At 35.9% G+C, this 13,511-nt stretch overlaps 1 protein-coding gene across 1 annotated transcript; it reads right to left on the minus strand.

Moving 5' to 3' along the window:
- Window positions 1–437: 437 nt before the first annotated feature.
- On the minus strand, window positions 438–1,370 carry LOC126063656 (olfactory receptor 2T33-like). Its single transcript, XM_049862082.1, has one exon. It carries the CDS (start codon window positions 1,368–1,370, stop codon window positions 438–440), a length of 933 nt encoding a protein of 310 aa, XP_049718039.1.
- Between the last annotated feature and the right edge of the window lie 12,141 nt (window positions 1,371–13,511).

Raw genomic sequence — 13,511 nt, forward strand, 5'->3', positions numbered from 1 at the left:
CGGGTCCTTATTTCATGTGAATTTATTTTATCTTTATTATGTGATTTAGGATCTACGTTTTGTTTTCAAAAGGTATTATCCCCATCAAAATTAATGATTTCCATTATTTATCAAAAAATACAAATTATACATGTATCATATGCTATTTATAAACTCAATCACTCATACTTATTGTCAGAGCCCTAATTTCAGAGTAAAAACACCACTGCAAGTTATGACAGGAGGACAAATATAATTTTTAATTAATTTACCATATATAAAAAATAATCATATAGGAACAATGCAGCCAGATTGGCAAAGTAAGAGCAAAATAACTTGATACAACACAAAAGAAGAATTTAAATGGGATGAACAAAATAACAAAACAATATTTTAGAAACGTAACCTGTAACCAGTTTGGTTGCTGCCATTTTGGCAAATTATGCTCAGTATTGATATCACATAAAATGTTTTTCCAGCCACCTCCTCAAGGCCCCCTTGACTTCTTTGTTTCTCACACTGTATATAAGGGGGTTCAAGACAGGTGTGAAGATGGTATAAAAAGCTGAGACCACCTTATCATGGTCCTCTGAACCGTTAGATTTGGGCCTCATGTAGATGAACATGATGGTGCCATAGAAGAGTCCCACAACCACCAGGTGAGAGGAGCAGGTCTTAAAGGCTTTTTTCTGCGCTCCAGCTGACTGCCTGCAGAGCACTGCAGCCAGGATAAGGCTGTATGAGGCCAAAATGAGAGACAAAGAGATCAAGAGCATCAGAATGCAGCAGACATACATGAAAAACTCAAAAATTGTGGTGTCAGCACAGGCAAGGCGTACCAGTGATGGTGCTTCACAAAAAAAGTGATTGATTTCCCATGAGTGACAGTAAGGGAAGCTCAAAGTGGCACCAGCCTGCATCAGCCCATCGATCCCTCCCAGGAGCCAGGAACCTGATGTCATGAGTAAACAGAGCTTCTGACTCATGAGAATGGGGTAGCGCAGTGGGTGACATATGGCCACATAGCAGTCATAGGACATGGCCGTTAAGAGGAAGCATTCACTCCCTCCCAGAGTGAGAAGGAGGAAGATCTGGACTCCACAGCCAGTGGGAGAGATAGACCTAGTGTCCATCAGGTAGTTGGCTGCCATTTTGGGAACGATGGTGGAGACCAGCGGCATGTCCATGAAAGAAAGCTGGCTAAGCAGGAAGTACATGGGCATGTGGAGTTGAGGGTCCACATGAATGAGAATGATCATAAGGGTGTTGCCCATCAGTGAGGTGATGAAGATCATAAGCACCATGGCAAACAGGAATAGGTGGATCTGTGTGTGGTTAAAGAGCCCTAGAAGAATGAAGTTTATTCCTGTGGTGCCATTGGCATTGACCATGGCTCTACTGGTGCCTGAAAGATGTAAGAATGATGCAGAAATGAGATTTGTTTAAAAGGAAGCTTGTACATATCTTTATGAAAACTTGATCAAATGACTTGGGAAATCTCAGACTTGGAGGACTAATTACTACTTTAATCTTTCACTTACAAACAAGATTTTTGCCATAGCATACTACTATCCATCTCTGCTGTTACTATACATTATTTTTTATTCACACAAAATTAGATAACATACATATACAGTGGTACAAATTATACCTCTATTGTTTTTTAATAATTTGTCAGTATGCCACACATAATTTACTCATGGCGTTACGAAATATTACTTATGCAATCCGAGTTCTTTACACTTTTGGTATTTCTATATTGAAGGAAACTCAGGTTTATGCACTTTAGTAGGTATTGAGGTCATATGCCTATAGTTATTACTTTTGCATGTGTTTTAGATATTTGCTTAATGTATTCTCACATGATTTTCTTCAATATCAAGACAAATTAAAATTTCAAAAGTTTCAAAAAAATTACAACCAATAAAACTAAGTTTGATGGGGAAAAAACAAAAGCAAAAATTCTCTATTCCACACTTACATGCAGCCTGTGCTCTAAATACACTAGGCTTTCAGCCGCCACAGATACTACTGTACCCATCACCATATCATTTATATTATCATGACTTGCATTCCGGATCATGGTGCCTACATCTCGTTAAGTTTAGAACCCCCTCAACATTTAAACTTTTACGTATTATGTTCTTAAACAATGCTGCTGGTTTTAATTTATATATCCATTCTAAGGGAGCCCTGGTGGCACAGTGCTTAAGCTTTCGGCAGCTAACCAAAAGGTTGGCAGTTCAAACTCACCACCCACTCCTTGGAAACTCAATGGGGCAAGTCTACTCTGTCCTATAGGGTCAGAATTGACTTGACAGCACAGGTGTTTTGGTTTTATCCATTCAAAAAAAGTTAATAATTTCATAAATGAACATAATTCATATTGCATGCAATTTTCATGTAAATTTGGACATCAATAATCTTATGCTTTTAAAAGTAGAAAACAAAAACTAATCCATTAATTATGAGTTATCCAAATGATATTCTCATATAATGAAACTGAGGTCCAACATCTCCCACAGGTAAAATATACAGGTACTCATTCACTTTCAGAATAGCTTCTCTTTTCACTAGAATCTATAACTTCCATTTCTTTTACATCTAAGTATTTTTGGTGGTAGGAATGGATGCACATGTAAATGGATTCACCTATTATACTTAGGTAAGTGGTGTCTTTTGCTCACAAATTCAAATTGTCAAAGAGAGCTGTGAATTCAGGATTACCAACAGTATTATGTTTGGACTTCATTCATAATCTGTGATGTAGTAAATCCTTTTTTAGTTTTTCTGTAACTTATTTGGAAAACTTTGCAAATTTCGTGAATGGTCTATGATCTTCAGACCTTTAATACATATTAAAATTTTTTGATTCTTAGTATATACCAACAATGACTTTCATATCATTAAAATATGTAGACGTTCCATTTTTCAAAATTGATATAAATATGCTATAATAGTGAACATATCATTCTTTTATGCTTTGTTCCCTCAAATATATATATTTTGAGTGAAATATATATATATTCAGTTTAATATATTGTTAACTACTGCCAAATTTTATTACATCATATATATGCAATTTATATATATAAATAAAAAAATACATGTATATATATGCAATGTTTATTTAAGAATACTTAGCTTCTTTCCAATCTTTTGTTAGTATAACCCATATCCTTGTGCATGTGGCGATATTTTCTCAAGTAAATATTTTACTAGAATATTTTGGGTTTAAGATAATTGCATCTCCACCTTTTATACTCCAGTCAACTGTCAATTTGTGTGATAATTCCTCCACATATTTTACTGTTAGATGCGATAATTAACAGCAATCAAATAAGTGTGAAAATAAATTTAAATTGCATGTCATTTAAGTTACATGGCAGAAACTCTTTTAATCTATTCATCGACCTCTTGGATTTCTTCTGCAAATTCTCTGTGAATATCTCTTATTCATGGTTTCTAGATTGTTTGGCTTTTTCTTAATAATTTAAAGAATTTCCCATGTATTTTGTAATTTATGTATTTAATTATATATATAATTTATATATCTTTATAACTTGTTATTTATATGCATTGTGAATATCTTCTCCAGTTGATTTTATATATTTGACATTTTTGTTATTTTGGACTGAAGTTTTGTATTTTACATTACATATATTTGGGATACTTATATGATATTAATAATTTAATATTAATGTTCTGCATTTCATTAATAGGCTACCATTTTAAACAATTTCAGTGTTATTTGGATCAAACAACTTGTTATTGGTATATAAGTTGTTTGAATCTATGATCATTGTTGATTTAATATTACATTGTACTGTCTTTGCATGCATGAATATTAAACATATTAAACTCACAAAATGTATTGCTATAGTTCGTCTTTTAATGTGTAGTCTCTGATTTTTTTTTAAAACAAAATAGGGATAATCAGTGTCCTTAAAGGCCACTAAAACATAGGTGTAAAGTAGTCTGTGTCTGTAGATTTTTTTTTTTTTTTAAATAATGTATTCACTTTCCTATTAGTTTCAGGTAAGCTGTGTTTTCCTATTACTTTTTAAATTCATATGACTTTCTATTTTTAAGGAAACATTTTCCTTTCCTAATCTATTTTCTTTGTTAGCGTTTCTTACTGCATTGGGTGGATGGACAGGTCTGTGTCTCTGGCTGCCGCTGAACTGGAGGTCATGACATGCAAAGTTCACTCACTTAAGCCGGCCCTGGGTCAGTGCACACTGGGTATAGACATATGAGTTACGAGTTGCTTAAATAACACGAAGACTAGGAGTCAGAACTCTAAAGACCTGTCCATATTTTGTTCACAAATACGTGTGATATTTGGGGAAGGTCACTTACTTTGCTATGAGCCGCTCTCCTTGTTTCTAGACTGGGAAAATTTGCAGACTTTGGTAGACAGCTGTACTGGAGCACTGGTTTCATTTGTTTCCAGCGGGGCTCATTCTCTGCTTCGGCGATTTGATAACCACCTGCTAAGGCCCTGAGCTTAAGGGCAGCTTTCCAATGTTTCTCAGATGCCAAGATTCAATGAATATGATTTTGAAAGTCTTCCGTAGATTTAAATTTAAGATGAAATTATTTTAAACTAAGAGTATTTGAAATATTATCATATCAGGCATTTTATTTGCTGGACAGTTCATATAATGTGAAATAAATGTATATTTCACATTTAGTCGGCATGAATTACGAAGTTCAGAAAAGTTACATGACTGATCTAATAGTAAACATTTAAACTGGTAGCTGCATTCATCTGAAGATTGTCTGAACATAAAAGTACATATTTAATGGCCAGGTTTCTTGAGTTTGAATACCTATGCCACTGTTTAGTAGTTGGATAAATTTGAGAAATATGCTTAAACCTCAGTTTCATTATGTGCAAAATGAGATGACGTAATAGTATCTACTATAGGATTATTTGATAATTACAGAATAAAATGCATATAAGTACACTGGAGAATGCATGCACAAGAAGATAGCTCTATAAAGTTATTGATTATTATCATTATTATATTATTATTGGTCATCTATAGATGTTTCCTACCAAAAAAGTAAAATTAGTATTTTCCCATAACTCACATGTAATGTAATGTTACTTATTTCATATCAAAGAACAAAAATATCATTACGTATCAGTCTTCATTTTTCAGCATAAGTGACATGTTTTCTGTGTTCCTTTAGATTTTTCTGTCTGTCCTCTGTCTACCATCTATGAATTTATTTGAACATAGAGGAAACACTCATGACCGTGGTAAATTTAATTATTCCAAGGCTATTAGGTTATTTGATTATTAATTTTGCAATGTGTTCTCATGCCTTTAATATTCAATGTGTTATAAGAATTGTAACAGATATCATGAAACTTGTCACAAATTCAATAATTCCTCAAAATTCAATCAAAAAAATTTAAAATAGCAGGTAAAAAGAGAAAATATTATCTGTATTTCACATCAAAAAGGCAGTTGTTCCCAAGTGAATTCAATTCTTTGTAATTCCACACTACCAAAGTAGAAGAGGGATATGCAGGTCAGATAAACTTCTAGTCGTCTATAATATCTCTGTACAATTTAAAATAGGATAAAAAATTGTTCCCATTTATTTTCTAGTTGTATAAAGTGGGTAATTGCAGAGAGCTCAGAGTACTTTTAGATCCATTGTCACATTTTTCTGTCTACCTCAATGTGGTGTTCCCAGAATTAGCAAAGCTTCCCCTTTCTCAAAGGTACACTCTGTGTTACATACCCACCTGTCCAATATTCTGGCCTGGCACTAGTATGTTCATTTCTTCAATTCAATCCAAAACAATTCCAAGCCAAAATGACTCTTGCTTCACATCTGCATGATATAGATGGAGTAACTCAGACATAACAAGGATTTTTATAACTGTAGCAAACAATGTCCTAAGTACTATGTTAACCCTGGATGTGCATTGCCTCATGCAATGTCACAACAATTAAATGAGGTAAACTGTTACTGTTTCAGATTTGCAGATGAAGGAATGGAGGGTTAGATTAATTTATTTTTCCCTGGTCTCAAAAGTAGGAAGCATGGGTCCAAAATCCTAGTCATGAAGGTAAACTCCCCACAGTTATTTTGGGCTTGCCAGCCAGTTTTTTGTTCCAATTATTATCTTAATAGTGACAAAACTTTTTGAATAAAGCAAACAACATAAATAAAGAATGGGCTCTCAAACACATCGTTGCTGTTAGATGCCATTAAGTCACCTAACACACGGCTACACCAGGCAAAATGCTGCCCAGTCCTGCGCCATTCCCATAATCGGTTGTTGATTGGACTATTGCCATCCATCGGGTTCACTTTGGCTGACTTTTCAGAAGTAGATCGCTCGCCTTTTCTTCCTAGTGCATCTCAGTCCGGGAAATCTGCTGGAGCTCACTGGAGCAGCTGTGAGTTCTGTGAAGTTAGGCAGCTCTCTTATAAACTGTGCGTCTCAGGTTAGTGTATTTAAAATGGGTAACTGTCTTACTTTGTAAAAATGAAAAAAGATAGTGCATGTAGAATGTTTAATTAAATTATTTATATTTAGTATGTTATCAATAAAAGATAGCCAACATAAATTTTATCTCTACACAAACTTTTCCCCAAAGAGAAATTCATGAATAGAGAATTTAATAGAATCAGATATATGCATCCATTTACCTTAGAGTCAGAGTGTTAACTAAGACTCAACTTTCCTAAAAAGCTTCGTACAGATCGTCCCCGACTTAAGACATATTTGAGTTACAACAAACTGCCCTATGACTATCCTTTTTTTATCTTTGTACATCTTATTGTTAGTAATATGTACTACATATAACGTTGTAGCACGTAATTTGTTGATGTTATCATTCTCATGCCAATCCCAAAGACAAATAAAGATTGGATTTATAAAGATATTGATAATAGAAGGCAAAAATAATGAATATTTTTTAAAAAATAGATATTCTACTTATATCAGAACTGACATGACAGAGTCTTCAGAATGGAACCCTGTCTTACACTGGGAAATACCTGTAATATTATTTTCATAATTATAATTTGATAAAGATACGTTAGTGCAATATAAGTATGAAAGGATGTTCTTTCTCACTGGAAATTAATACATAGTTTAAACTAAATTTTTATAATTTTTATGCATTCAAACATTATACACTCAATGTTTCTTTATGATATGCATTACTGGTAGGGATGCAATGAAAATTAATCTCAGGGTAAAAGTGAAAAATCCTTTATTAGTCAATTTGGCAATTCGGAGTGAGAGCCAGAGAGCTAGTCTTGTCCCTTGAAGCATTGCCATACGTTGTGGATATCATTCTAAAATATGACTAAAAAAGAAGGGATGGGAGGAGACCCTGTAAACACAAAGGGCTTATTTTGCAAGGTTTTCCACAATGTGCGTCCTGAACTATTACAGAACTAATAAATTTCCCATGGAACACAATATAACAGCTGGAACACTCTTAGATATCATGCTAATTGTATAAACAAATTGTAAAAAATGTATATGGAAGAATATAAAAGGAATAGTTATGATGTTATCAAGTGCAATCCAGGTGCTTTAATTTCCATGGTTTCCAAATAGTATGATTGTGATATAGTTTTTTAAATTACAGAAATTAAGTGGGCCACAATGAAAGCATTAGCGCATACCATCCCCGGTTGTAAGCACTCAGTCTAGGAGTCGTAGCACTAACCCGCATCAGAGGAGCCACCATGCAGGAGGTGTGGAATACTCTAAGCCTCTGGTTCCCAGATCACCGTTCGGATCCCCACCAATGCCTCTGTTGCCGGTATAAAATACAAGGCACCTGGCTAAAGCCTTAGGGATTCCAGAGCTTCAGGCTGCAGAAATGCTCGTGGGAAAGCATTCGGAAGAATACAGATGACCACATGCTCTCCTCATTTATCACCTCCATACAGGATTATTTTAAAATCTCAGGATATTTGATCTCTGAAGAAAATGGCCTGTTTTTATCAACCTGCTAAAGTCAGGATGGGATTATTTTGGATTTGATGCTTGCCTTATAATATTATTAGTATTAAATGAGTTGCGATGCATAAAGCACTTAACTCATGCCTGGAAAATACACTTAGTCCATAATCCTGTTAACCTAAACTTTCACAATAACTAATGTGTCAAGAAAGAGCTGGTAATGATGTGGGAATAGAGTGGACTTTTAGACATGTCTTACCCAACAAAAGGCCATGACTGAACTGAACTTTTCCAGTCTTGAAACTTTCTAGCTATATATTTTGGGCCTGTTATATAACCTCTCTGAGCCTGAGTTTAATCATCTGTAAAAGGGGCATCATAATGCCTCTTCCATAGGATTATTTTTAGGGGCTACTGTATAGAATAAGGAGCCCTGGTAGTGCAGTCGTTAAGAGCTCAGCTGCTGACCAAAACGCCAACAGCTCAAATTCACCAGAAGCTCCTTGAAAACTCCATGGGGCAGTTCTACTCTGTCCTGTTGGGTCGCTATGAGTTGGAATAGACTTGATGACAATGGGTTTAGTTTTGGTTTCGGGTATGGAATAAATATAAAGCACCAGATCTATCAAACAAGTATAATTTCAGTATCTCCTTTCTTCTCTGCTTTAGCAGGATATGTTGACTTATGAACTGACGTACAGTAATGAGAGTTTTTTTTAATGTCTTTATCTTGCAACAGAAAACAGTAAAAATCAGTTAGCATTGAGTTACCTCTGACTCATGGCAACCCTGTGTGTGTCAGAGTGGAGCTGTGCTCTGTAGAGTTTTTAATGGGTGATTTTTCAGAAGTAGATCACCAGGTCTTTCTTCCAAGGTGCCTTTGTGTGGACTTGAACCTCCATCTTCTCAGTTAGCATCTGAACATGTTAACTGTACCACCCAGGGGCTCCGCTCCAGGAGATTATACAGTATAAGTGTTTGCACCACTCAGGAGCTCCAATATGGGAGGTTATACGATGCTGTGCTACATAATCAAAATATAATAAGCATTAACTGATTGATTTGTTACAGCTCTGCTTATGAACTGGTTAAGGGTTAAGAAAATGGGCTGAATTATTGCAGTGCAATGAATCACTTCTATATGGCTTTTCTAGCCCTGGTCTTGTAACTTCACAAAATGATTGTCTGGGCCAAAATTTTGCAAGGTATTAGTAGATTTACTACAAAACTAGTGGATTGAAAATTCACTTAATGGGATTGTGCCCTTTGTGGTCCAACAAGGAGATTGGTCGCTGTTCCTATTCTGTTAGGCTTATATAAGGGCCAAATCCACAGAGGTTCTGGGGCCCCTCACTACCATCAAAAAGAGCGTAGAGTGGAGTGCATCCTTTGGACCCAGGGTCCCTGCACTTAGAACTCCCTATATCAAGAAGAGAGAGTTGTAATAGTGAAGACAGGGATGGTGGCCTTGCTGGTCCATAGAGAGAGAACTGAGTGTGTTTGTGCAGGGGTGTGCCTCCTACTAAAGTACTGCAACACTTGTACCTGCGGGACAGAGACCTGAGTGTGGCTGGTGTAATTTGCTTCCTTCCCCCTTCGGGCATCGTGGTGGGAACAATACATTCCCTCATGCAGGGTAGGCCTTGGTATCATGGCAGGAAGACAGAGAACCACTCTGGCCTGGGTAGCATGGTAGGAGGCAGCAGCATAGGTCAAGAAGGGCCCAGTGGCAGAGGCTCAGGAGATCCTGTGCAGGGGTCTTTCCATTAGTGAAGCAAGGCCCAGTGAGGCCCAGGGGTAGAACAGAAGCCTCGGAAGCCATGCAGGTGTCCCAGGTAGCATGGTGGTAGCCAGAGGCAGTGGTGACATGAAGACAACATTTGACCAGAAACACAATGTGCCAGTACAGTGATATTAGAAAGAATATGAGTAGTTTGGAAAAGAATAAGCAGATCTGCTTTGAGAATTTGTTTTACTGTTTACTGTTTGCTTTCTAGAAATAATAATAGTGGCTTTCACTTTGCCAATATTGTGTAAATGTCTTGATCACAGATGGCCGTAGCACTCATGGAATGGTTGATGCCAGTGGTTGTACATGCCTCATTCCTAGTTGTCTGCTAGTCTGAGGCACATCCTGTTTGCATGTGCAATGTGGTTAGATAGACAAACCACACAATTATATTATATAATTATACTAGGATTGTCAAACCAATCTATGAAGGGATATTTGAATTTTATTTTCAAACAGGCATATACCTATGGATATAGTCAATAATATGAGAAAAAAGAAAATGGAAGTAGAAATATAAGTCAAATTCTGGTAACCCTGAATAAATTAATTAAAAGAGAAAATAATAATATTAAAATCAATAACAAAAATCAGAACAGTTAATATTTATTGAGTTATTAATTTCTGACAAAACAATAATAGTAGGAGACTTCAACACACCACTTTTGGTGAAGGACAGGACATCCAGAAAGAAGCTCAATAAAGACACGGAAGATCTAAATGCCACAATCAACCAACTTGACCTCATAGACATATACAGAACACTCCGCCCGACAGCAGCTAAGTATACTTTCTTTTCTAGTGCACATGGAACATTCTCTAGAAGACCACATATTAGGGCATAAAGCAAGCCTTAGCAGAATCCAAAACATTCAAATATTACAAAGCATCTTCTCTGACCATAGGGGCATAAAGGTGGAAATCAATAACAGGAAAAGCAGGGAAAAGAAATCAGACACTTGGAAACTGAACAAAACAAAAGACTGGATTCTAGAAGGCGTTAAGGATGGAATAAAGAAATTCCAATGAGAATGAAAACACTTCCTGTAAAAACGCTGAGACACAGTGAAAGCAATGCTCAGAGGTCAATTTATATCAATAAATGCACACATACAAAAAGAAGAAAGGGCCAAAATCAAAGAATTATCCCCACAACTTGAACAAATAGAAAGAGAGCAACAAAAGAAACTCACAGGCGCTAGAAAAAAGAACAAGTACTAAAAATTAGAGCTGAACTAAAAGAAATAGAAAAAAAAAATGAAAAGAATTAACAAGACCAAAAGCTGTTTTTTTTGAAAAAATTAACAAAATTGATAAACCACTAGCCAAACTGAAAAAGAAAAACAGGAAAGGAACCAAATAACCTGAATAAGAAATGAGATGGGCGATATTACAACAAACCCAACTGAAATTAAAAGAATCATATCAGATTTCTGTGAAAAATTGTACTCTGACAAATTTGAAAACCTAGAAGAAATGGGTGAATTCCTAGAAACATGCTGCCTACCTAAACTAACACAAAAAGAGGTAGAACAGCTAAATAGACCCATAACAAAAGAAGAGATGGAAAAGGCAATCAAACCCCCCCACCCCAAAAAAGCCCTGGTCCGGACAGCTTCACTGCAGAGTTAGTTAACACCACTACTACTAAAGGTATTTTAGAGCATAGAAAAGGACAGAATACTACCAAACTCATTCTATGAAGCCACCATATCCCTGATACCAAAACCACGTAAAGACACCACGAGAAAAGAAAATTACACACCTATATCCCTCATGAACTTAGATGCAAAAATCCTCAACAAAATTCTCGCCAACAGAATTCAACAACATATCAAAAAATAATTCACCATGACCAAGTGGGATTCATACCAGGTATGCAGGAATAGTTCAACATTAGAAAAACAATTAATGTAATCCATGACATAAATAAAACAAAAGACAAGAATCCTATGATTTTATCAATTGATGCAGAAAAGACATTTGACAAAGTCCAACACCTATTCATGATAAAAACTTGAGCAAAACAGGAATAGAAGGAAAATTTCTCAACATAATAAAGGGCATTTATATAAAGCCAACAGCAAACATCACCCTAAATGGAGAGAGCCTGAAAGCATTCCCACTGAGACTGGGAACCAGACAAGGATGCCCGTTATCATCGCTCTTACTCAACATTGTGTTGGAGGTCCTAGCCAGAGAAATTAGGCTAGATAAGGAAATAAAGGGCATCCAGATTGGCAAGGAAGAAGTAAAAGTATCTCCATTTGCAGGTGACATGATCTTATACACAGAAAACCCTAAGGAATCCTTCAGAAAACTACTGAAACTAATAGAAGAGTTCAGCAGAGTATCAGGATACGAGATAAGCATACAAAAATCAGTTGGATTCCTCTACACCAACAAAAAGAACATTGAAGAGGAAATCACCAAATCAATGCCATTTACCGTAGCCCCCAAGATGATAAAATAATTAGGAATAAATCTTACCAGAGATGTAAAAGATTTAGACAAAGAAAACTGCAAAACACTTCTGCAAGAAACCAAAAGAGACTTACATAAGTGGAAAAACATACCTTGCTCATCGATAGGAAGACTTAACATTATAAAAATGTCTATTCTGCCAAAAGGGATCTATACATTTAATGCAATTCCAATCCAAATCCCAACGGCATTCTTTGATGAGATGGAGAAACAAATCACCAACTTCATATGGAAGGGAAAGAAGCCCGGGATAAATAAGGTATTACTGAAAAAGAAGAACAAAGTGGGAGGCCTTACTTTCCCTGATTTTACAACCTATTATACCACCACGGTAGTCAAAACAGCCTGGCACTGGTACAACAACAGATACATGGACCAATGGAACAGAATTGAGAATCCAGATATAAATCCATCCACATATGAGCAGTTGATTTTTGACAAAGGCCCCAAAACAGTTAAATGGGGGAGAAGACAGTCTTTTTAACAAATGGTGCTGGCATAACTGGATATCCATCTGCAAAAAATGAAACAAGACCCATACCTCACTCCATGCAAAAAAAGTGAGCTCAAAATGTATCAAACACCTAAATATAAAATCTAAAAAGGTAAAGATCATGGAAGAAAAAATAGGAACACTGTTCGGAGCCCTAATACATGGCATAAATAGTATAGAAAACATTATTAAAAATGCAAAACAAAAACTAGATAACTGGGATCTCCTAAAAATCAAAAACCTATGCTCATCCAAAGACTTCACCAAAAGAGTAAAAAGGCTTACAGACTGGGAAGAAGTTTTCAACTATGACATTTCCGATCAGCGCCTGATCTCTAAAGTCTACATGATACTGCAAAAACTCAACTGCAAAAAGACAAATAACCCAATTAAAAAATGGGCAAAAGATATGAATAGACACTTCACTAAAGAAGACATTCAGGTAGCCAACAGATACATGAAGAAATGTTCACGATTATTAGCCATTAAAGAAATGCAGATCAAAACTACAATGAGATTTCATCTCATTCCACCAAGGCTGGCGTTAATCCAAAAAACACAAAATAGTAAATGTTGGAGAGGCTGTGGAGAGATTGCAACACTTATACACTGATGGTGGGAATGTAAAATGGTACAACCACTTTGGAAATCAATTTGGGTCTTCCTTAAAAATCTAGAAATAGAACTACTATAGGATCCAGCAATCCTACTCCTTGGAATATATCCTAGAGAAATAAGAGCCTTTACACAAACAGATATATGCACACCCATGTTTATGCAGCACTGTTTACAATAGCAAAAAGCTGGAAGCA

Source organism: Elephas maximus, chromosome 20 (genome assembly GCF_024166365.1).
Source record: "Elephas maximus indicus isolate mEleMax1 chromosome 20, mEleMax1 primary haplotype, whole genome shotgun sequence".
In the NCBI taxonomy this organism is placed as follows: Eukaryota; Metazoa; Chordata; class Mammalia; order Proboscidea; family Elephantidae; genus Elephas; species Elephas maximus.